At 48.0% G+C, this 25125-nt stretch overlaps 1 protein-coding gene across 1 annotated transcript in view; it reads right to left on the bottom strand.

The window, feature by feature from the left end:
* LOC126536629 (cell adhesion molecule Dscam1-like) overlaps window positions 1-25125 on the bottom strand; it is a 239096-nt gene that overhangs the window by 115578 nt on the left and 98393 nt on the right. Inside the window, exon 3 of the mRNA XM_050183661.3 lies at window positions 274-636. Coding sequence (XP_050039618.1) covers window positions 274-636 — 363 coding nt within the window. The remainder of the gene's footprint in view (window positions 1-273; window positions 637-25125) is intronic.

The raw sequence follows: 25125 nt of genomic DNA, 5'->3' as shown, positions 1-25125 counted from the left end.
TTAACACTGCCGCTATCAGAGTGGTGCCTACAGCTGACCACACATGCGCTTTAGACCCCATCCCTACCCGTTCGGTGCTAGGCAGGATCGGTAACGGCAATTGAAGAGAAGTAGCGCTAAACTAGCCTGCTCTATCAAAGTGTGACAAGCGCCTGTGCTAAGCAAAGCAGAAAAGATGTTTGTTCGTATATTTTGCCCTTCTGAGCTTTTATTTCTGCCGGCAGTACGTTTTCGACTTCCGAAAGACAGTGGGGGAGGAGAGTCGGTGCTTACCGGCGTTGACGTTCACGGCGGTGCTCAGCACGCTGCCTCTGGCATTGCGCGCCCGGCAGCGAAACGATCCGCGGTGCACCTCGGCGCGGAATTGGTGCTCGCGGAAGGGCAGGAAAGTGAGCGTGCCCTCGTGGACCGTGAGCAGCTGCGGTCGGGAAGTCGCGGCCGGTAGGGCGCTGGCATTCAGTCCGTCGGTCGCGCTCACCCACCACGCATGAGGGCGTGGGTCCCCGTCGGCCGAGCAGCGCACCGTGGCGCCCGTCCAGTTCGAGAACAGGAGCCACGTGGGAGGCTCGCTCAACCAGCGGGGCCCGGAGGATCCTTTCACGACGTCCGGAAGGTTCACCAAGAGGCACACGGCGGCTGCGAGAAACGAGAAAGAGCAAGCCCTGTTTGCCCAATGAAGAAGAAAGGACAATAAAACGTTATGTGAGGAAGCTTATCTTATGTCTGTGGACTATTTTATTGATTGATTGATTGATTGATTGATTGATTGATTGATTGATTGATTGATTGATTGATTGATTGATTGATTGATTAATTGATTGATTGATTGATTGATTGATTGATTGATTGATTGATTGATTGATTGATTGATTGATTGATTGATTGATTGATTGATTGATTGATTGATTGATTGAATAAACTCCACAGCGGTGCCTGTTACTATGTTCAACAACTATCCCTGTACACTATGGATCACCAGTTATTTTTAAAAAATAACTGATATAAGCATCCATTGTTCGCCGCTGTCTTGTTCTTCACTGTCCACACAACGTGACACTCTTCCTTATTCACTTATTTGTCACAACACGGCCGTGCGCCGTTGAGGTGTCCTCTCCTGAGAGACAGTTACTGCGCTGCACTTTATCTAATTAACCTCTCCCCCCCCCCCCCTTCCATTAAGAATTTCCTTGCATGGCTGCCCAAAAGCAAAGTGCTGGGAAAGCTTAGATAAGATTTGACTTTTGATAAGTACAGAGACGAAGTAGCGATACAAAAGCAGAATAATTTTATTAGTCAGCCGCCATCTGGACGGTAGGAGACGCCAATTTCTTTTTGCTTACCTGCAGTATTTATTTTCGTATTTTTAAAAGGAGAAGAACCCACCATTCTAGGGACAGCTGTGCAAGGTGTGTGCAGCCCTAGATAGGAAAGTTTGGATGTCTGCCTTCCGGCTAACCTCCTCGCTTACCCACCCCATTTCTCGCTATCTCTCTCTTTCCTGTAATCTCCCAACATGTAACAGTGTTGCCGGTAATGGACGAGGAGGAGGGGAGAGCGTTGTTTGCTGCAGGCGGACCCTTGCCGGCAACTGCTCCACCTGAACCCCACCTGTCAACCACGATATGCTCTTAAACACTTCATTGTATAACTAAACTAAGAACACCAGGTTCAGAAATAAGGTTCACTCGGAGCCCAATACGTTGCGCGTTTTACGAACCACGACTACCCATAAGATTCAAAATTCACTTCCCAACTCTGTATCGCGGAGGAACTTTAGGAGCAGCCGATGCACCTACCTCCTGAATATCCAACCTCCTCGCGGGAACAAAATGCGTTTGCATTTCAGCGTGGCGCCATATTACGCTTGAGTCCATCTATGAATTTATTGCATTCTGCTTCAAATTCAAGACACTTTAATATATGATGTTCAATGTGACCAAGAGCTTGACAATACACAGAGGACGATGATGGGCTAAGTCCTGTCTTGCACCGCCAAGCGAGAGGGAATTCACGAGGTGGTACCACAGGAAACTAAATCGTCGCCCCTTCTGTTTAATGTGGCTTTGGCGGGTTTACCTGATGCCTCGAAGAATACATGCAAGACAGTACACGTTTCAACATATGCAGCTTATATCTGCGTTTGGCCATCCGGGTACCTGCGCAAGCGCCTAGCAACGATGGCTCAACAGGCAGTCGTGCCGGCACAAACCTGCCTTTCATCGGTAAAGATAGCCACCTCAGCAGACAAGTGCAGTTTTATGTCGTTCCCAGGGTTCCGGTATAACGTAACAATTATTTCCCAATTACTTTCCTCTTCGCGCTTCATCAGCGGCCCAAATGCCGTTTACGAATTAGTACCGTCTACGTTATCACCATGATTGACCGGTTATCAGTGGTCTATAATAAATAAAGCAGGAAAACCAAACGAAAGGAATTACTGCGTCATAACGACCCTAGACTCGCGTGACAATGACTTGGCGATAGCATCTACGCTACAATTCCCGTTTGCAGCTTTTGACGTTCTTTTATTGTTTTATTTTTACGTTTGATTATTCCTTTACAAATATTGCATTTGTCTACTTATGCACTCATACACAACTATTTGTGAAGCAATATGTTGTCCTTTTTTTTTTTTGCGAAAGAATCTTACTTATAAGTCATCGCTGTTTCTGTATAACCGATGAAATAGTGAATACGCCGACCAGAAAGAATAGGTTAACAGGTTTTAAGACGTTTCGGCTTCCGCACGGAAGCCTAGTTCACATACCTTTTTTTTATGAAGCCGAGACATCTTAAACGTTTTTAACCTATTCTTCTAGGTCGGCGTTATTACTATTTCATTCGTTCAACATGTCTCCACCCGACCACACGAGCTGTCGTCGAACCATGAATTTCATTCCAGCGCTGTTCCTGCGTCTCTTTCTGTCCGCTTTGAATTTGTGCCACTTTCATTAAATATAAATTAAGTATGCCATTCCTTCACCTGGTGTAGCATCTGAGGCGTGTAAACAGGCAAGATCTAGTTTTCACCGTCGAGCCTCGAAAATTTTCGTCACAAGAATATTTGGCAATACATATTTCGTGAAAGTCAACGTAATAAGATCCTGCGCAGCGATATTATTGCATCTGGGCAACCAATGGTAAATTCGCGGCATACTTATGGAAAGTCGTCAAGTGGAATGGCATTGCCTATACTATTGCGGAGACCAAAAATCCCATTGCGCGTTCCTTGGCTTCAGAAATGTAATGATGCGACGGCTTTGAGTAATGGCACATGACTACACTGCCGCAGCGTATGATCCATATACATCGGTCTCCGTTTTCATCTTTCTTTGAGGAGCAACACAAGAGTTTTCTTTCCGAGTCCCGAGTTGCGCGTCTCTCTTTGAGTCTCATGGTCGGAGATCACGCTGACGCAAAAGGAGCGGAAATCGATGCTCTACACGAATACGCGCGCCTCGATCGACTTCCGGCGACTCGCCCACTGGAAGGAAATCTTTTACGTCGATGGCCGCGTGGCTCGCATAAGCTTCGCAGAATGATCTGCTTTAATGGAGCAGCCTTTAACTTCCTTCCGGCCTCGACGACAACCGACCAGAGGCACAGCCTTCCTGCACACGTGGCTGATGGTTGACCGGTAACTGTCACATAGATTCCTTATGTATTCTTCTTTATATTTGCATATCTTGGTAGTTAGTTACATCCTCATGAGACCCCTTATACATTATGCACATAAATTTCAACCCTTTCGAAACTCAGCTCGTTAGTTTTCACGTGAGAAATTCTGGGATCCATCCGTGATGCAAAGCCGCATGTATTGCCGAAATGTATGGAAGTGGTTTGGTAACATTATTGGCCCTCAACTATGCAGAGAATTTGTGCTTATTTGTTTTAGTGTGTTCCATTCTGCGATATAGGCTCCGTAACATCGGCACTAGAGGAGACAGTCACGCCGCTACAATCTAGTATACACCTACGCCGTCATGGACAGGGAAAACCATCTACGGAGTGCCTTCTGAATAACGAGACTTGAGATGAAAATTTGGTATGTAGCGTCAACATGTCAACCTACCAGGCACGTACCCAGCATATTTTTTCAGGGGCGGGGAGCAACCCAAGGTAACTTTTCTATGCAATAGAGGAGGGGAGGGGGGGGGGGGGTACCTTTACTAGTATAATTGTGAGTAATGCCCAGAGTTTGCCATAAAGGTGTGTAAACCCGCAAACGAGGATTTAAATAAGGTGTATCTCACATGTACGCTTGTGAGATAATCTCGCATTTTCTTTACAAACATGGAACCACATAAAATGAACTTGCGCAGGAAAGATGCACAGGAAGAACACTGCCAAGAACAAGCAAACAAGCGAAAGTGTAAAATAAACATCTGTAGTAGTGTTTTTTGATTTAGCTCTGGAAGAATTATAGAGAAATGTGTATTTGCGAAACAATCACAGTTCTTTTGGATCCCTCGTTTACTGCTCTACCAAGTTAAGTGCCAAAACCGACTCGTACTGTTATTTGGGAAGTTGCGAAACGGTGCGTAGCCGCCTGTCCCGTAGAACCACGTAGAGTGCAGGAGGTTGTGGTTCTAGACGTACTGCGCCCACCGCAGAAGGTTAGAAAAAGACCCATGCACGTAAGCACAGCAGAGAAGTGGCTACGTCAGGCGGCTTGACTGATAGCTGTAGAAACGTCATTCAAAACACACCGAATTATTCTACGATTCCGGCGGCGTTTTCTCTACTTCTTTTTTAAATAAAAAGATGTTGATCCATAAATATTTGTACGAACAACAGTTAAATTTGTTAATTCTCGCTTTTTCTTCCTGCTTGGCTATTGCCTCGGCTCTCTCCCTTAGCAGATCGCTTAATTTCTCAATTCCTTGCGACTCTTGCTTCCACTTGCCAATTTCGTACGAAAAGTGAGGTAACGGGCGACATTCATATTGCTTATGGGTTTAACGGTTATTGCAGGGTTTGTTGAGGGACGCTGTTTCGCATAATTTTATTTTCCACCTTATCTAACCCATATCACGTGTAATATGGTTCCGAGTATCTGCCAGCGTCATGGCGAGCCGTCTTTCGAGGAAATAATGGAGCAAAAGGAAAAGTTAAATGCAACTGGCGTTTTTTCCGGCCCCAACTTGTTCCACGAACATACAGACCATCTGACTACGAGCCGAATCCATTTCCTTCGATTCCTTGGTCCTTGGATCAGTCTAAACAAAGATGGTTGAACTAACGAAGCAACAGCGATGCGCGTGACCGTTGCAATAGATGCTGACAACTGAACACATCTCGAGTTAATCGCGCGGGTAACGAATCAATGAGAGAACTGGCCTTCACAGGGCATCTTATCATCTCACCCAGGAGATGCCGATAACTATATCGCCGCCCATATTGAGGGAAAATGGTAGCAAAATTTTGACCACCGAATAGCTGTCTAGTCTAAAGATTTATTCGGCGGCGCTTTAGGAATGTCTCTGAGGGGTGGTGGTGTGGGCGGGGAGGGGGGGGGGGGGGTATGCCACTTCATTTCGGGGCGGGGGGGGGGGGGGGGTGAGGCGGACCCCTCGGGCACCTCCCCCCCCCTGTGTACGTGCCTGCAACCTACCAGGCTCTGTTACACCACCATCTCTCTTAGGCGCAAAAAAAAATGGCTTATACGATAAAGAAATAAGGGAGGCTTCTCCTTTGTCTCCCCGCACATGGAGATGCTGTCTTAAGCTTCTCTCCGGGGTATTAAACGGAAAATAGTTTTTTTTTCTTTCTGGTCTCAATAAGAAATGAATTAAGAGGGATCACATCCTGAGCTGCTGTGGAAATTCTGGAGTATAATAACTGCTTGTATACAAGCTTTCTGTTTAATTCTTAAAATGTGTAGACCTCAGTTTCTGTCTTCAAACGACATATTTACGATGAGCTATCAGTAAACTAGCAGCTCATGTGTTTTTACTGACCATTGCTCTTCAAATTCAGCAGAAACCAGGTAGCACTACAACATTTTTCATGCACCCTACAATAGGGGGCACGAGACCTAATAAAGCTTGGAATGATGTAGCGTTATCATCAACTTGCCGAAAAAAAGGCACGTCGTCACTTCTTAATAGATTCTAGGCGACTGTGCAATAACAGACGAAGAAGATGCTGGTGAAGTTGCTAGGTGCGCGCAGAAAGACGGTGTGCGTAAGCCCATCTTGCTGTGAAAAACAGATGCAGCAGCAAACCACACACGGTGTGCATGGAAGGCGTCAGGTTTACGGCAAACGTTTCTGCATCACCAAATTTTTCTGTACCGAGCAAATAGAGCACGTACACTTAGGTGTGGAAGAACGCACAATACATCTGCTGTGTAACTACCCAACATACGAAGATGAGAGGATTGCCCTTCGGATAGTTTTAGGATACTTAGGGTACACTCCCTTTACGGAAGAGAATATCTTAGAACCATGTCCTTATGCGTGTGCGATGTGAAAAGCCACATACCGCTCCTGCGATGTCTGAGAGGCTCCAGGCTCTATGACCGCTTGATTTGAACTGAACGATGAATAGTTCATTGTGTGTGTACCCATGCAAAATATGAACTTCTTAATTTCTTTTGAACTTTCATTCCCCTATCCCCAGTACTCGGTAGCCAACTGAGCTCACCCTTGTTAACCTCGATATGTGGCTTTCTCTTACAACTTCTCTCTCTCTCTCTCTCTCTCTCCATCTCCGCAAGAGAATGAGGGCGTTAGGAAATCAAAAATTTGGTGCGGACATCATTTCGAAGTCGCATGACAAGTATATATGCCAGAACGCTCGTTTATGCTTGTTTCGGCTTTTACTAAATTGTTCAGAACTCTTCATTGTGCATGCAACTACATCTAAGCGTTTGCAGGCGATAGCGCGCAACCTATTTTGTTTTATTTTTACATATTCCTATTTTTACCAAAACTGAAAAGCGGAAGTCGGAAGCATGCCACTTGCGTGCTCCTTGCATCGAAGCAGTTACTCTTACCCTGCTGTGTAACAAGAATTACGCCATTAAAAGTGAATAAGGGCGTCAATTATTTTACAGCATGCCCCAAGGTCGCTGTACTACCAAACTTAGGATTCTTTTACCAATGCGTGAATGGCAGTTCAAACGTAATCACTTTCTCGCACTCGGAAAGTTTCCGGATCCATATTCACAAAAACGTTCTTACGCTAAATCTGTTTATAAGATCAGATTCCATTCAGTCATGATGTTGGCAATACTATTAGAGACGTTGGAAATACTAATCGGGATGTTGAAACTTTTATTAGCGAGGCGGCGATCCAATAGCAAACAGCACTTTTGAACAAAAAGCTTTCAGAATTTAGCCCGGCACTCCTGGCTCGTGTACCTTGGCATTATGATGTGCAGTATAACTGACTCTTATTAACACCCTATATGGTCATATGGCAGTATATCGTTTATAGCTATGTACAGTCCAGTAACATCAAGTTTCGCATTAACAGGAATACAGAAATATGCTGCACATAATGATGCTAATAAAATACGCCACACATCTGATACAGGGACAAGATTTGGCTCTAAAGGCTGTTTCTTCTTCCTTTCTTTCTTTCTTTCTTTCTTTCTTTCTTTCTTTCTTTCTTTCTTTCCTTCTTTCTTTCTTTCTTTCTTTCTCTTTCCTTTCTTTCTTTCTTTCTTTCTTTCTTTCTTTGGAGGAGTGTGATCGAGGTAAATTAGGGCCCATGTGGAAAATATTGGTAACCTTTTAAGGCATCGTTATTGACGTAACCTGGAGTAATCTTTTTGCAGGTTATTTCATGCAGTCCTAAGAAAAAATGCCATCAGAGCTCGTGCAGTTGTAGAGCCACACCTACCGCAGATACAAGCACAGATCAAGCAGGCCTAATTAGTTGACTTTATGTATATATACACCGTTCTCTAATAGCTTTTGATCAACAGTGGACGAACAGTGGAAAGCTGTCTTCTATAGCATATCTAAATTGTGTGCAACTTGAGCACACCGCACATTGCGCACATTGATTTCAGCGCTTTTGAAGTTTACGTCATTAGCTGTCACGTAACATATTCGGGGATATATCAGGGTTATAAAGTTACGTGATCGCAGCCAGTCCAACCACCGCACACAATCACAGCACAGGATCACAAGTAGCAGCACTATGGACACCAATCCACGCTGAAGTGGCGTGTGCAAGTTGGTCTCCCTAAAAACTTTACCAGTGCCCTCGTCGCCCTCCGCTGTAATGTATTCAGGTCAGCGTTCCAAAATAACGGCCCGTGATCAAAGCGAGCTAGCGCATAGCCTGCGATCGTCTGCGCGGACTGTGGCGACGACAGTCACACAAAACGTGTTGAAGGGTCTCTGCGTGTCCAGAATATTTACGCATAGCTTTGTCGACCACTCCAATGCGAAAAGCCTTTGTTCCTGTCGCTAGGAGTCGGCGCTTAACCGTTTCTAGTGCCGACAACTTCTGTTTGAGAGACAAGATCTGAAAAAAAAACGAAAGATAAAGAGAGACGAGGTTAACAGTGCGGGTGAACACTGCCAAACAGGAACAGAGGTAATGAAACAAGAACATGATGTGCTCACGCAGAACTGCTTTATGGATATAAGCATAAATAAATATTGATTTACACTGCTAGGCGGCACGGAAAAATAATGGGCTCGCTACTCTTAACTAGTTCTCTCGGCACATCTGTGAATGCTAAGTTTTTCCCACACTTGTATATGGCACTGGTTGCAAGTTTCAAGTTCGGGATTCCAATTACTGAGAGCTTCTACGCCGTTTTTTCATTTTGTGGCGTTGTTTCTTCTTCTTTTTTTAACCTATTTGTCGTCTGTTCTCATCTACTGGTAGCATGGGTGATAAGGTTTATCCAATCTGCAAAAGATGCCGGAGGCTCTAATATCCCGTCGCACATTGGTTTATCACTAGTTGTTTAAACAAAAGCAAACATGTTCAAATTACTGCGTGGCTGCTGTTAAGGAACGTGGTTGATTGGTTTTGAAGACCTAATTGCAGGTTTCTTTTTTCTTCTACCAAATGTGGTACATATTAACGGAGGCCGTAGAAGCTAGCGCGCCGTAGATGAGAAATAATTTTTCTTGCAAAAGAACGATTACGTGGTAACGAGCGCAGCTGTAGCCCGGCGACAGACCGTCCGACGTGTTTCGGAACCAAGGACCGCATGACGGATTATAATGAAATCACGAAGGCCTACCGCCTGGCTCGCAGGACTCTCCCACCCCCGCACCCGAGACTGAGTCGAGCGGAGGCGGTAGTACTGAGACAGCTCCAGACCGGATCGCTACCGAGCCTGAGACTGATGAATCGCATGTACCCCGAGACATATCCGACCGATAAGTGCAGAGTCTGCCGGAGGGAGACCGCAGACTACACGCACATCTTGTGGGACTGCGTTAAATATCCAGACGATGCAAAATCAAGAACGCTCCCACCGAGGCTCGAGGGAGCCGCGAAGAGCTACGACCGAGACGATCAGCTCTGGGCCGTCCAGCAGGTCCTCGAGACGCTCGAAAGGCACGGACCCATGGCGATCCTGCAACGGCGAGCGGAGACCCGCGCCGAGTAACGGCGACTTCGTAGATGACGTAGGCCCTCGTCGGGGCGCGCGAGCGCCCAACTGCAGGCATAAATAAAGTTGGCGCCAATCCAATCCAATGTAGCCTTCACTGAGCACCATGTGCAGTTGTAATTACCAAGCTTCCGATTCTTAATTTTTTTTTTTTTTTTTGCAATTGATTCGGGTCAGGTACCGAAAGGCCTTTGACGTGACAAAATTATGCTGAACGCAGACAAAGGCTGCAAGCTTTGCACAAATGAATCACCGGGCACGTTTCACGCAGAATGTTAACTTATCATTCGCGAGAGTAATTATCGTCTCATTTCCAATGCGATTGTCGCTGTACTTCAGCGCCACGAATTACTCGTGCAACGAAAACTACACAAATCGCAGAACACTGCCCATTTAGATAGTGATTCATGCTCAACACACTCAACCACGACACGAAATGCGGCAAGTTCTGGTCCTGTGGACGGTGGTCACATGCTACGTCTGCGAGAGAGAGAGAGAAGAATACAGGAAGGCAGGGATGTTAACCAGTCAATAGTCTGGTTGGCTACCCTACACTGGGGGAAGGGAGAAGGGGAAGAGAAAGAAGGGAGAGAGAAGGTGTAGGTACGTGTACGGACAGCACTTCAGTTAAAGTCGCTCGAGCAAACCAGAAGTTCTGAGAAAACACAAAAGTGCCTTCACTGCCTTCTGAGCCGATGATCGGTCGGGACGGTGCTCTAATATTGTCTGTTCACTCAGAGGACGATGGTCTAGTCTCCTCAATGTGTCGGACAAATACTGTCTTTGTGCTTGAAATTGAGGACAATGGCACAATATGTGGTCTGCAACTTGGAAGAGACCAACCGGGCCGAAACGACGGCAGCGGCCGTGTAGTGTGCAGCAGTGGCCCGTCCATGTAAATATGAACACGCGGTCGGCGTGTGCTTCGTGTAAAAGCGATAAAGTGAGCTACTTCAGAATTGTCGCTTACATCTAGGCCTCCGCATTGTCGGTAAAGGACATACTATATCCCAGTGGCTGCCTGGTCACTGCGGCATTTTCAGCAACCGACTTATTGATGGAGCTACCCGATTCGCCCTAGATAACGTGCAGTCTACACTCATACCACTATTAGAAACGCATGCAGCTAAGCAACTACGCCTAATTGCTCGCGACATCACACTGTATTTTTGGAAGACTCCGGGGTATTTCAACCGTGGTTCATGTCTTCTTCATTCATCATTGCAGTTGCGACTACTGTCAGCCTTCGTCCGCTGTACCGCCTACGAGTGGGTGTAGCCTTCAAAAACTCGTACTCCTTCTTCATTGGAATGACTCCCCTCCCTCATATGCGATCACTCCAACTGTGAGGAGACAAACGAGCACATCCTCTGCCGCTGCACCCGCTTCGAAGTTCAACGTCAGCTTCTTCAGGGCACTCTCAGCCAACTTGACGGTCGGCCCTTTACAAAGGCAAAGATCCTATGCGCTTGTCCTCGTGCATCATCAACCCATATAGCTACGCGAGGTCTAATAATTTTCCTTAAATCAAGGTGCCTGACAAGGCGTTTATAGACATCGCGTGTCTACAACTGCGCACGTGCACTTTCTCTCCTTTAGCCTTCTTCTTGCTTTCAATCCCAATTTCGTTCGTGTAGGATAGGCAATCAGACACCAGGGGTGCTATGCAGGATGCGCCGAGTTTGGCGAAACTCGGGATCTTCACGAGCTCTGGCGACACCCCAAGATGAAAGCACAAATGGTACCGAGACACAGTTTATCTTTCGAGAAGCCTCCAGTTTCATTGGTTTATCTAGATTCACTCTGGGTGGCTATCATTCCTTGGGCGTTGCCTTCTGGGCGGTCGACAAACTGGGGCTCACGTGATCATACCGTCGGTGCATGGTCGCGCCTTCTTTCACTTGTTTGTCGTTCCACCGAGTGCATTACACGCACAAGTGAATTATAAAACAAATGCATTTAATACAATATTATTAGTTAGTTTAACGTGGTTTAAAAGCATTTTAAAGCTTACAAGATGTACACTGAATGTGTATTCGACTAATTCGTAATTTAGTACGCTTCACATTATACCACGAGGGAACGCTGTGGTGGCGTCATCACATACATTCATCGGGCGAGCATGGCGGCTAAACATTGAAGCCCAGTGTAAACAAACTCGTCCAACGAGCTTGCAGTGCGCGACGTAGTGATCATGCTCGACGATGACCACTATTTCTTGGGTAGTTCTGTTCCTCCGTGAGCAATATTTCCGTGCACCCCGAAAGACTGCCAATAGCTTCGGCGATTTTACAGATCGCAACGCGCACCTACTGTTCACGGCACAATCCTGAACAAACAACTTACCCGGTGCTGCTTCTGTGAGTGCGCCGAGTTCCTCCCCTCTGCGTGACTGCGAGCGTCACGAATATTGCATAGCGTGTGCTAAAGGAAGACAGCCGATATAGCTACGATGCGACAAGGAGGTGGTGCCGATGATGGATCTCGCAACCAACACAGTGACGGAGGCATCGACAAACTGCAGATAAGTATATTTCTACTGTTTCATATTTAGCATAATAATAGTGCACGGATGAAGTCACTTTCGTAGTAACGAACTGAATATCCTCCAGTTTAAAAAAGGCATTGAGAGCCAATGAGTGTTCGTGCTTTTACATGTACGTGGGCCCGCGAAAATATGGAAAAGATAAAGGTAACCTTCACTAACTTAGTGATATAACAGAAGTTCATCAGTGACATTCAGCCCGCAGAATCTATGGAAGAGTATCTTTATCCAGGTGAAATATCAATCGCAGGTGCTGATGTAAAGCAGGAAACTTATACAAAAATTTCATGGGTTGAACAGCACATGGGAGGCATTACCGAATCGTGATCGCCACGTTACCGATATCCTTGAAAAATGTTTAGAATCGTTGCATTCTACCGGTTATGCAATATGGGACATAAACCTGGAGGTAAACAAGGAAACTTGAGAAGTCGAGGACTGTGCAAAAAGCGAAGTAACAAAAATTGTTGGAGATAGCATTAAGGCAGGAAGACAGTGGCGTAGTAAACCGTAGCAACTGATATGCTAGTTGAGATTAAGAAAAAAAATGGAATCGGTGGGCAGGCCATGCACATCTTCAATCACTTGTTGCCAATTTATAACAGGTGATTACATAAGCGTGACAGAATGGATGTCAAGGAGAGAGAACTGCAGCCGAGGATGGTAGAAAATTGCGTAATGGGACAAAAATATTATGTTTGTAGGCATAGGATGCAATCAGCTCGCATAAGACGGGATTGTAGGGAGCGCCATTGATTTTGAAGTGAACAAAAATAGGTTTGTGGTGCTGACAGTAGTGACTTGTGAAGGTTCGAGGACACGTCAGCTGTTGGCACGCTAATAAACATTACAATTGGCTCTGAAAAATACAACCCGTTATGAAAAATAAAGCAATGTTGTCCCGACAAATTGTTTTATTATGCATACACTAAAGGCTTCCACAGTCAAGGGCAGTTAGTACCAATAGTGCAATGAGCATTTTTATTTGTAAATAATGGTTTATATGCGGTTGATTCATTCCAACAATCCACTTTTTTTGCAGCAAAACATTCTGCTGCTGGAAGCACTCAACCACCTGGTGGCAGTAGGCGAGCGCCAGGCACATGCTCTTGAGAGTGTGGCAAGGTCCAGAGGGCTGCTCTGCAACAGTAGGATCAGTGCACTCACTGCTTTCCAGTCGAGCCCCCAGAACACACCTTATAAAGGAGCTTTCAGTTTATTATTTTGTTTATTATTCGAGAGCATAAATAAAATTATTGCAGTAAACATTGTGCTGTGCATATTGGGACACTTGTAACATGCACTTGATGTCTCTTCAATATGGGCAAACACATAAGACAACCTGGACCGTGTAAATGAAAAAGACACTAATGCAGCATATACGTCATTGTGCTGTTTGTTCTTTCTATGTGCAAGAATACAGTGGGTATTGATTAGCCACAAGATGAACGGTGTGTGTATTTCACAATGAGAAGACAGGAAACGGCATGACCTTAATAATGCTATCACCTATAGACTGTGCACATGAATGCAACACTCCCCGATTTAAATGTGCCATTACATGCACGTTCGATACCACATATTCTTTAACAATGTCATATATTTGCATGTACTAATTTTCACACAGCTTAAGCGCATGCATAGCTCACTTGTGATGTATCCATTTCATAGGCCAAATAATTGTACACTTTGTCCTTTTGTGTTGTATGAAAAGCGGCATCCTCTAGTCGGATACAACTTCACAAGACAGGAGAGGCCCCGCTCAGATGACCAAAGCGCAGCAGCCGATTGCCTCCACGTCTAAAGAAATAGTCCCTCTCCAATGAGCGGGTATTAGTGCGTCCAGCGGCATGACGTCAGTGTAGAGTGTGTGCCCATTGGTGCAGGCTTGTGTTCACCTGCTGTTGAAGTGCAGATTCTGCGGCCTCCTAAAGTTGTATCCGACTATAGAATCACGTAATGCCTTGCACTGGTTGCATAGACTTTAGCAACTTGATAGCACACAATGATCAGGAACAGAAATCTATAAAGGCACCCAAGCAAAGCTGGCTGGCCACACTTCCTATGAGGGGCTGTAAACAGTTCTCACCAAATATTCCCATGACATCCTTGAAAAAGAGGTGGTGTTGGGCACTTTAGAATCAAAAAGAGATTACAGTGAATGTTGTGTACCACGTTAAAACAAACTGAGCTTGGTTATCTGCACAGCATGTAATGAAAGCTTGTGCTTCACATAGGAAACAAAGTGCTCTGTCCAGTACAACTGTCGAGTTTGCTGTGGCACCTATCATGTCATTAGTGTCAACATACAAATTTTCAAAGGCCATTCATTTCACCATTATTTTTGTATGATGGTTCTTTCAATCACTGCTTGTATTACATGAGCAGGTGGATTTGAAAGCAAAGCTTTGTTTGCAAACCTTCAGACTTCCATAATTGTGTGGCAAGGCACTGGCATGGTGTCGAATAGCTCACACTTCCTCGGTCCTGCACCAAAGAGGCCCAATGCTCTATTTGAAGTTGGATCGCACAACAATTCGACGACACACAAAGAAGAGTAACACACACAGCAGAACGCACTGCTGTGTGTATTTCTCTTCCTCAGTCCTGCACCAAAGAGGCCCAATGCTCTACTTGAAGTTGGACCGCGCAACAATTCGTTGGCACACAAAGAAGAGTAACACACACAGCAGAGCGTTTGGCTGTGTGTATTTCTCTTCTTTGTGTCCCGTCGAATTGTGGTGCAATTCAGCTTCAAGCTTCTATACCGATACAACGAGTCTTCAACCTCACCAATGATCTAGTTATTAAGCCACAATGGCGCACATCTTTGAAATGTCCCAACACGAATTAGCTTTCGAACAAATCACCACAAGCATAAAATTTTGCTGCACAGGTGTATGCACGTGGGATATTCTGTACCACTCAACTCGCAGGAATCAAAGGGGCAAGCATTAACCAGCCTTACTGCTGCCATTACCATCATCATCATGACACCAATAGAAAGACAGTGCTGCGTTTCAGTAAAGGGAGTGCCGGAGGGAAAGGCGTGACAGCGAGGCTTGAGGCTCACAATAAAAATAGCATTTACAAGACATGTTCAATGCCAAAATATGCTGCATATTGCTCATCCTACTTTCACATTGCGGCAAGCTTTTACACGTTTGAGCATGTCACAGTTTGTGTAATCATTGCTCTAAAGCTGTACAAAAGGTCTATTCGCTCTGCAATCTTTATTTTTATCATGGCGGGTTAAAGACCCACTTTTCATTGGCATCTGCACCACATTTCTCCCGATATGTAATTTTGCCTTGGTGGTTCACAACATCTTCACGCACACCGAGTTCTGCAGAGCATTGGATCTGCATTGTTCTACTGCTGAAGAATTAGAGCCCTATTATGAGACGAAAATATACGATTTGTCCATACAGAATAACGCGGCCCCCCCCCCCCCCCCCCAAAATAGATACACTGAACCACTGGCACATGCACCAACAGTGAACACAGCAAACACTCTGAAGTATTTTCTTCATGCAAGCCAGCACACTAAGATTCTCAATGCATTTTCATTTTGCCATAAATGCATAGGCACAACCGGCTTGGCGCGACATCCGCATCTCGCACTGCAACAAATTGTGCAATGCCTTGCTGTTTCATAGTGTGGCCGATAGATGACGCATGACCAAAATTCAGCATTATGCATACTAAGTAACTTGTACTAAGTACTAAGTAATCTCATAAAAAAACCCAAGTTCTTTATGAGATTAGCATTCACAGGGTACTTCACACAATTTGTGATATCCATTTATCTATTTATACTTCATTAACCTCTTTCCCCAAAAAAGCGAGCCATTTGGAAGGCACCCCCAGACAAGTAGAACAATCGGTAAAAAGTCATCAACCAGCGAAAAAGTCAGTATCATAGGCTGCCGCATGTGTGACGTCGGAAACACAAAATTTAAGTCGGCTACAGAGAAGTGACAAATTTGGCAATATGGTGCGTCTAGACATTGCTTCAATGCTAATCACAGTAACGCTGACATTGACGGCACCTTAATTCCTACGTACGTTGCCTCGACACACCCGACTACGTTCGTAATGTTTCCGCGATGAAGCGTTTTTTTATAAATGCCCGCTCAGCCGCAGTCTTCGGGAAAGGCAGCCACCGCTTCCGCACTGCCGCATCAATAAGCGCATCAGACATCTCTGACACAGAGGCTCACAATAGTTTGATGACGTCCAATGTAACGCTCGGCGCCGACGCTTCCCTGAAAACTCCCAGTCCCGTAGAAACGGAGGGCGCAGAGGACGGCAGAGTTCTGACTGGTGTGGTTTAAACCTGTTGCCAGCTTTGCGGGTCAATGTTGCCAGACTGCCTGCCAAATTTGACGGGAAAAAACACCGTCAAATGTAGCGAATGCAACGACGCCGTTTTCGAAGCGCACAGTGTTACCAGATCACACGCGCGCAGGCTCCCAGCTCCCGACAGTACCGGAAAGCTGCTGCATAACCCGCGCGCTTTCGAATCGCTTGCTTGTTGTGGGCCCTGTTCTCCGACGGTACGAAGCGCTTTCTTTCGTTGCACACGCTGTGACTGGCCCGCGCGGGGCGAGGCTTTCGCTGGATCTAAAACTGAAACGCGTCGCATAACGATATATCGCTGCGCGCTCTCGCTACAACGTTAGAAAAGGGTTGGATCGCCTTGATTTGCAACAGGCAGTCTCCTGACGATTACGCTGCTCGCAATGCACTGTTCGGAAACGGAGACGCGTCGCATAACTCTTGCGGCACGATATATCGCTGCGCGCTCTCGCTACAACGTTACAACGTTACAAAAGGGTTGGATCGCCTTGATTTGCAACAGCCAGTGTCCTGACGATTACGCTGCTCGCAATAAAGACTTTTCTGAAACTGACACGCGTCGCATAACACTTGGCGCACGATATATCGCTGCGCGCTCTCGCTACAACGTTAGAAAAGGGTTGGATCGCCTTGATTTGCAACAGGCAGTGTCCTGACGATTACGAAAGATTTTTCTGAAACTGACACGCGTCGCATAACTCTTGCTGCACGATATATCGCTGCGCGCTCTCGCTACAACGTTAGAAAAGGGTTGGATCGCCTTGATTTGCAACAGGCAGTGTCCTGACGATTACGAAAGATTTTTCTGAAACTGACACGCGTCGCATAACACTTGGTGCACGATATATCGCTGCGCGCTCTCGCTACAACGTTACAAAAGGTTTGGATCGCCTTGATTTGCAACAGCCAGTGTCCTGACGATTACGCTGCTCGCAATAAAGACTTTTCTGAAACTGACACGCGTCGCATAACATTTGGGGCGCTTCAATTCGCTGCGCGCGATCGCTGCAACGTTAGAAAAGGGTTGGATCGCCTTGATTTGCAACAGGCAGTGTCCTGACGATTACGAAAGATTTTTCTGAAACTGACACGCGTCGCATAACTCTTGCTGCACGATATATCGCTGCGCGCTCTCGCTACAACGTTACAAAAGGTTTGGATCGCCTTGATTTGCAACAGCCAGTGTCCTGACGATTACGCTGCTCGCAATAAAGACTTTTCTGAAACTGACACGCGTCGCATAACATTTGGGGCGCTTCAATTCGCTGCGCGCGATCGCTGCAACGGGGCAAATTAAGTGTTTGCTGTGCCTTTATCTGCGTAAAGAATTTTCCGAAACGCGACGCGAAACCCCCGGGGCTTTTTTTCTGGCTACGCGCGCGGTTTCCGCCGCAAGTGCGTCGCGCACCGGCGCGGATATCACTACGTACCTGCAAGTTACCTTTACCTGCATTTTTCTGCTTCTTGTCTGTCACCACGCAAGGGCTGCAGCCCATACGCTTTCAGAACTTTCAGTCGTTACAGCTGCGTAATGTTTTTAAATATTCTGTGCATGCGGTTGAACGCTGCACTGAATGCAAGTATTGCAAGCTCGAGGTATTTCTCGGTTGCAGAGGGTCACGGCCGGAGCAGCGTGAGGTTTCTCAGCCCTGCCGATGCACCATTGGAGGGGCTCTGAAAAGAGCCGTTTGTGAAGAGAAGAACATTCAGACGAAGGAGGATTTGTGACAGCAAGGCCATCCAAGCAGCTGCGCACGAGGTTGTCTTAGAAGGGGTAGCGGCGGGCGATTGCCTCCATCAGCCGAAGGAAGCAGTCTGTGATCCCTGGTCGCCCGTTCACCGACATCCACCAGGCCCAGGCAAGGTGCGAGCGCAGCAGAGCCGGCGAGGTTTTGTTGCCGTTTCGAACGAGTCGGCGCTTCGCCTTCTGCCACTCGCTCTCTATGCGTTGCGTGTTTGCCCCTGTTACAGGGTCAACAAAGTTTACGCTGTGATTTACGGTGTGCCAGTCCAGATTCAATGGCGCTCCATTGGCGTCCGCAAGAGTGGGTATACATTGATACGCAGCCCATTCGTCGCTGTAAACTGTGGTGCCTGGGAGGACATTTTTGGCGATTACGGGGCCGAGGGTAGCGGCGTCCCTCTTGTCAACTTCGAAGAGCCTCAGCTCTTTTGTCTGAACGCAGAGCATTCCAAAAATCCATGGACCCCGGTCCGCTACACCGCCGTAGTTGTTACGGCGCCTGGGAGGAACGTTGTCTCCAGCGAGGAGGCGACCTCGGTTAGATTTGCGTCTGCCTCTCATTAGGCACTCGTCGATCTGCACGACCTGGCCTACACCTCCCATCGGCGGCTGTTCTAAAAGCTCGGCCAGCGCCACCTCCCTAACATAATTTCTCCAGTCCGTGCGGGTGCTATTGCTCATTTTAAATACATTCTGCACCAGCTTTTTAGTGCTCCTGGAGGAGAGCCCATTAGCCAAGGCGTACGTCAACCAGATTATTTCCCTTCGCGAGAGTTTCACGTTGGGGCGTCCCAGTACGTCGGTACAAGCAAAAAATGAGCCCTGCCCTGGCTGCCCGTGCAATGCATCGGAACCGCGGAGCTGTGAAACCTGCTTCCTGCAGCGGTTGCATTTGAAGCTAGGTCTGGTACCTTTTCTGCACCGGCGATGGTATGTGACGACTTCTCCCTCGCATCCCGGCTCGCTGGGATTGAACCCTAGATCCTTGCAGACGCCCCAGAAGTCAGACGTCGGTGGACGCCCTTGATGGGTTCCGGTCCTCTGAGGTCGAACTGTCGGCGTCGGCACGAGCCCGACTGCACGCAGAAAGGCCTCTTCCGCGGCAGGGTCCCTGAGGATGTCCGAAATCTCCAACACACTTGGGTCCATCCGTGGCGTCGTCATGGCGAAATCAAATGAGGAGACGAAATTGTTGCGGTATTTATAAGCCCCTATGTGGATGCGGGGGAGGGCGACTCGGATGAAACGTTACCAAATAAGGAGATATCGAAGGCACCTGCTACGTTAACGAGAGTTAGCGTGGACGCGGGGGAGGGCGACTCGGATGAAACGTTACCAAATAAGGAGACATCGAAGGCACCTGCTACGTTAACGAGAGTGAGGAGGGCTCGAGTTCAGTGGTCATGGGTCACATGGTCATGATCACGAGGTAGGCAGCTCAAAACAATACCATATAAGGTAACGCCAATTGAACCCTGGAGCGAGGAGTTAACCTGGGAGTTAACGAGAGTGAGGAGGGCTCGCATGAAGCGCTACCAAATAAGGATATCCAATGCAGCCGCTACATAAAGGCGGTGCATGTCACGTGGTGTGGATTTCGATCCACGTGACCCAGGTTCAATTGGCGTTACCTTATATGGTATTGTTTTGAGATGCCTACCTCGTGATCATGACCATGTGACCCATGATCACTGAACTCGAGCCCTCCTCACTCTCGTTAACGTAGCAGGTGCCTTCGATGTCTCCTTATTTGGTAACGTTTCATCCGAGTCGCCCTCCCCCGCGTCCACGCTAACTCTCGTTAACGTAGCAGGTGCCTTCGATATCTCCTTATTTGGTAACGTTTCATCCGAGTCGCCCTCCCCCGCATCCACGTAGGGGCTTATAAATACCGCAACAATTTCGTCTCCTCATTTGATTTCGCCATGACGACGCCACGGATGGACCCAAGTGTGTTGGAGATTTCGGACATCCTCAGGGACCCTGCCGCGGAAGAGGCCTTTCTGCGTGCAGTCGGGCTCGTGCCGACGCCGACAGTTCGACCTCAGAGGACCGGAACCCGTCAAGGGCGTCCACCGACGTCTGACTTCTGGGGCGTCTGCAAGGATCTAGGGTTCAATCCCAGCGAGCCGGGATGCGAGGGAGAAGTCGTCACATACCATCGCCGGTGCAGAAAAGGTACCAGACCTAGCTTCAAATGCAACCGCTGCAGGAAGCAGGTTTCACAGCTCCGCGGTTCTGATGCATTGCACGGGCAGCCAGGGCAGGGCTCATTTTTTGCTTGTACCGACGTACTGGGACGCCCCAACGTGAAACTCTCGCGAAGGGAAATAATCTGGTTGACGTACGCCTTGGCTAATGGGCTCTCCTCCAGGAGCACTAAAAAGCTGGTGCAGAATGTATTTAAAATGAGCAATAGCACCCGCACGGACTGGAGAAATTATGTTAGGGAGGTGGCGCTGGCCGAGCTTTTAGAACAGCCGCCGATGGGAGGTGTAGGCCAGGTCGTGCAGATCGACGAGTGCCTAATGAGAGGCAGACGCAAATCTAACCGAGGTCGCCTCCTCGCTGGAGACAACGTTCCTCCCAGGCGCCGTAACAACTACGGCGGTGTAGCGGACCGGGGTCCATGGATTTTTGGAATGCTCTGCGTTCAGACAAAAGAGCTGAGGCTCTTCGAAGTTGACAAGAGGGACGCCGCTACCCTCGGCCCCGTAATCGCCAAAAATGTCCTCCCAGGCACCACAGTTTACAGCGACGAATGGGCTGCGTATCAATGTATACCCACTCTTGCGGACGCCAATGGAGCGCCATTGAATCTGGACTGGCACACCGTAAATCACAGCGTAAACTTTGTTGACCCTGTAACAGGGGCAAACACGCAACGCATAGAGAGCGAGTGGCAGAAGGCGAAGCGCCGACTCGTTCGAAACGGCAACAAAACCTCGCCGGCTCTGCTGCGCTCGCACCTTGCCTGGGCCTGGTGGATGTCGGTGAACGGGCGACCAGGGATCACAGACTGCTTCCTTCGGCTGATGGAGGCAATCGCCCGCCGCTACCCCTTCTAAGACAACCTCGTGCGCAGCTGCTTGGATGGCCTTGCTGTCACAAATCCTCCTTCGTCTGAATGTTCTTCTCTTCACAAACGGCTCTTTTCAGAGCCCCTCCAATGGTGCATCGGCAGGGCTGAGAAACCTCACGCTGCTCCGGCCGTGACCCTCTGCAACCGAGAAATACCTCGAGCTTGCAATACTTGCATTCAGTGCAGCGTTCAACCGCATGCACAGAATATTTAAAAACATTACGCAGCTGTAACGACTGAAAGTTCTGAAAGCGTATGGGCTGCAGCCCTTGCGTGGTGACAGACAAGAAGCAGAAAAATGCAGGTAAAGGTAACTTGCAGGTACGTAGTGATATCCGCGCCGGTGCGCGACGCACTTGCGGCGGAAACCGCGCGCGTAGCCAGAAAAAAAGCCCCGGGGGTTTCGCGTCGCGTTTCGGAAAATTCTTTACGCAGATAAAGGCACAGCAAACACTTAATTTGCCCCGTTGCAGCGATCGCGCGCAGCGAATTGAAGCGCCCCAAATGTTATGCGACGCGTGTCAGTTTCAGAAAAGTCTTTATTGCGAGCAGCGTAATCGTCAGGACACTGGCTGTTGCAAATCAAGGCGATCCAAACCTTTTGTAACGTTGTAGCGAGAGCGCGCAGCGATATATCGTGCACCAAGTGTTATGCGACGCGTGTCAGTTTCAGAAAAATCTTTCGTAATCGTCAGGACACTGCCTGTTGCAAATCAAGGCGATCCAACCCTTTTCTAACGTTGTAGCGAGAGCGCGCAGCGATATATCGTGCAGCAAGAGTTATGCGACGCGTGTCAGTTTCAGAAAAATCTTTCGTAATCGTCAGGACACTGCCTGTTGCAAATCAAGGCGATCCAACCCTTTTCTAACGTTGTAGCGAGAGCGCGCAGCGATATATCGTGCGCCAAGTGTTATGCGACGCGTGTCAGTTTCAGAAAAGTCTTTATTGCGAGCAGCGTAATCGTCAGGACACTGGCTGTTGCAAATCAAGGCGATCCAACCCTTTTGTAACGTTGTAACGTTGTAGCGAGAGCGCGCAGCGATATATCGTGCCGCAAGAGTTATGCGACGCGTCTCCGTTTCCGAACAGTGCATTGCGAGCAGCGTAATCGTCAGGAGACTGCCTGTTGCAAATCAAGGCGATCCAACCCTTTTCTAACGTTGTAGCGAGAGCGCGCAGCGATATATCGTTATGCGACGCGTTTCAGTTTTAGATCCAGCGAAAGCCTCGCCCCGCGCGGGCCAGTCACAGCGTGTGCAACGAAAGAAAGCGCTTCGTACCGTCGGAGAACAGGGCCCACAACAAGCAAGCGATTCGAAAGCGCGCGGGTTATGCAGCAGCTTTCCGGTACTGTCGGGAGCTGGGAGCCTGCGCGCGTGTGATCTGGTAACACTGTGCGCTTCGAAAACGGCGTCGTTGCATTCGCTACATTTGACGGTGTTTTTTCCCGTCAAATTTGGCAGGCAGTCTGGCAACATTGACCCGCAAAGCTGGCAACAGGTTTAAACCACACCAGTCAGAACTCTGCCCAGAGGACTTGCTCTTCAACGGTGAGCGAATGAAGCCCGCCACGCTGTCTCCACAGACGAGAGTCTTCGCCTAGCTCGTCACACAGCCAGCGCACTGATGTCTTCGACAGGCCAAAATGACGCTGAAACTCCACGGCGGTCATGTACGCGAACGGGTCCAGATGGTCATACTGACGCTTGCTGCCGCTGGCTGCAATAACACAGGCTGCTGCTGCCGCCGCCATGTTCCCGAGTTGAACTCGGAGGGGGTTTCGCGATGTACGAGTTTAGCACGAGTTCGCCTGTCAATCAAAGACAGAGGTCACGCCCCGCGCGAGGCATGTAACTCTTGTGCGCGCACCCACCACGGTTGGGCCACGCCCAACTTATCTTTCGGCAACAGCGACGCGGTGCCGAGCTGAGAGGCATCAACAATATTCACCACCGACATAAAACACGCACAACACACTGTCATCGGTGATGTACTGCGCACTACTATCAAAAACAAAGCGTTGACTGTCGCTGGCTTCTCGGGCTGAGATGGCCCCACAGCGCGGTTTCATTGCCTGCATTGTGGCGACGTAGCGCACAGTAAATAATTATCGGCACGTCACTGTAGCTGCTTGCAAAGCGTCGATGCGCCGAGGGTGACGACGATGCTGAGGAGTGCGTATCGCAGCAGTCGTTTGAGATGGCTGCTCTGTCATCGGTGATATATCGGAGCCACAACGTCGTAAACACGATCAGCGTCCGAGAATCGCTCGCTCTTCTAGACCCAGTGCAATGGCATTTCTTCATCACAAGCACTGCGCACTCAACAGTTCCACCACCTTCCTCAGTTCGGTCTCATTTCATAGCCGCACACAAGAGCCCTCACCTGCCAAAATGCGATTGCTGCGGTGTCGTTACGATATCCTTCTGCGATCGCTGCTGGCTCCAGCATAAGTAATCCGCAAGCACCTTGGTGCGCACAAAACACTCAAATACTGCGTACATGCGCTCAGAGGCACTTTCACTGGGCAAGCGATGACAAGCGATGAATTGTGTCGATGGGAAGCACGCACTTCTTCGCAATGCATCGCCGAGCCTTCGCGCACAAAGATAAACTGGTACATTTTCACTAAACTGCGTCACTACGGGCACTACGGACCACCATTTTGCATCGACAGCCGTTGCTCCCGTATTTATGACTAGTGTATCGTTTTTAGTTGGTAAAGCGGGGGCCTTAAGGCGCCTGCGATGAACAGCCGTACCACGGCGCTGCGTTTCTATTCCCCTAATAGAGAAAGAGTGGTGATCACTGACATTATTGAGAATAGCACTGTAGCGCCTCTAGGCGACTTCTCACCGTATGAACTGCCTCGTGCGTGCGACCCGCTTCAATGTATCCGCTTCTAAGCTTTCGCCTCACTGTCGCCACTCGCGGCAAGAAGTGAAAAATTTAATAATTTGCTCGATTTCCGTTTGTCATCAGAAATTTCTAGCATTCAAAACGAAAAACAGACACTTAAAGAAATAAAAATGTTCGTTATTTTATTTGTTGTATTTTAACGTATTCGTTTGAGCGAAAGCGTAGGTGCAAGAATGCGCCACATGTGCCCTGTTCGCATTCGATCGAGGATATAAAGATAGTTGCCGAAAGAGGAGGCACGCCCTTGACGCGCCCGGGAAAGGCGTGGCAAGCGGCTCACGGCAAGTCTGCAGACAGACAGCGGGACAGTCACGGTATCGCTAAGTTGCGATAATCCGTTGATAACAATACGCGGCGCTGGCGAGTTTCGTTGTGCAGCCGTCTGCGCTTGAAACGTGGAAGCAGCGTGCCGCGCAGGGTGCGCTCATGTTGTCATACGCGGCTTTTTGTCTACATATTTTTTTGCCTGCAGCCTTTGCGCGTTTCACGCTATCTCCGTTCACTGACTGCCGTCGAGCAAACTCGGGTAAAACTCGGGTGAACGAGAAACTCGGCGCATCCTGCATAGCACCCCAGTAATGTTAATTTACCTGTCTTTTCTTGTTTTTTTTTTTTCTCTCTGTCCTTTCACAAATTCTGAATTTCGGCCGTTTACGCCTGGTGTGTACAGGAAGGCCTAGAAGAGCAGCATTGATAAAATGCTCAAATTTAAAACGAATGAAACTCGCTGTTAAAGCTACACCCCTCAGAACACTTTATCTCAAAGGTATAAGATCTGCATGCTATATGATAATTATACTTTATTTATAAGAGATGCTACAGTGCACTGACACAAACCTCACGAACAGCAATGACGACACTGGCGTTTCGCCAATCACGG

Source organism: Dermacentor andersoni, chromosome 4 (genome assembly GCF_023375885.2).
Source record: "Dermacentor andersoni chromosome 4, qqDerAnde1_hic_scaffold, whole genome shotgun sequence".
NCBI classification, from domain to species: domain Eukaryota; kingdom Metazoa; phylum Arthropoda; class Arachnida; order Ixodida; family Ixodidae; genus Dermacentor; species Dermacentor andersoni.
This window is presented reverse-complemented; position numbering and strand designations above follow the sequence as displayed.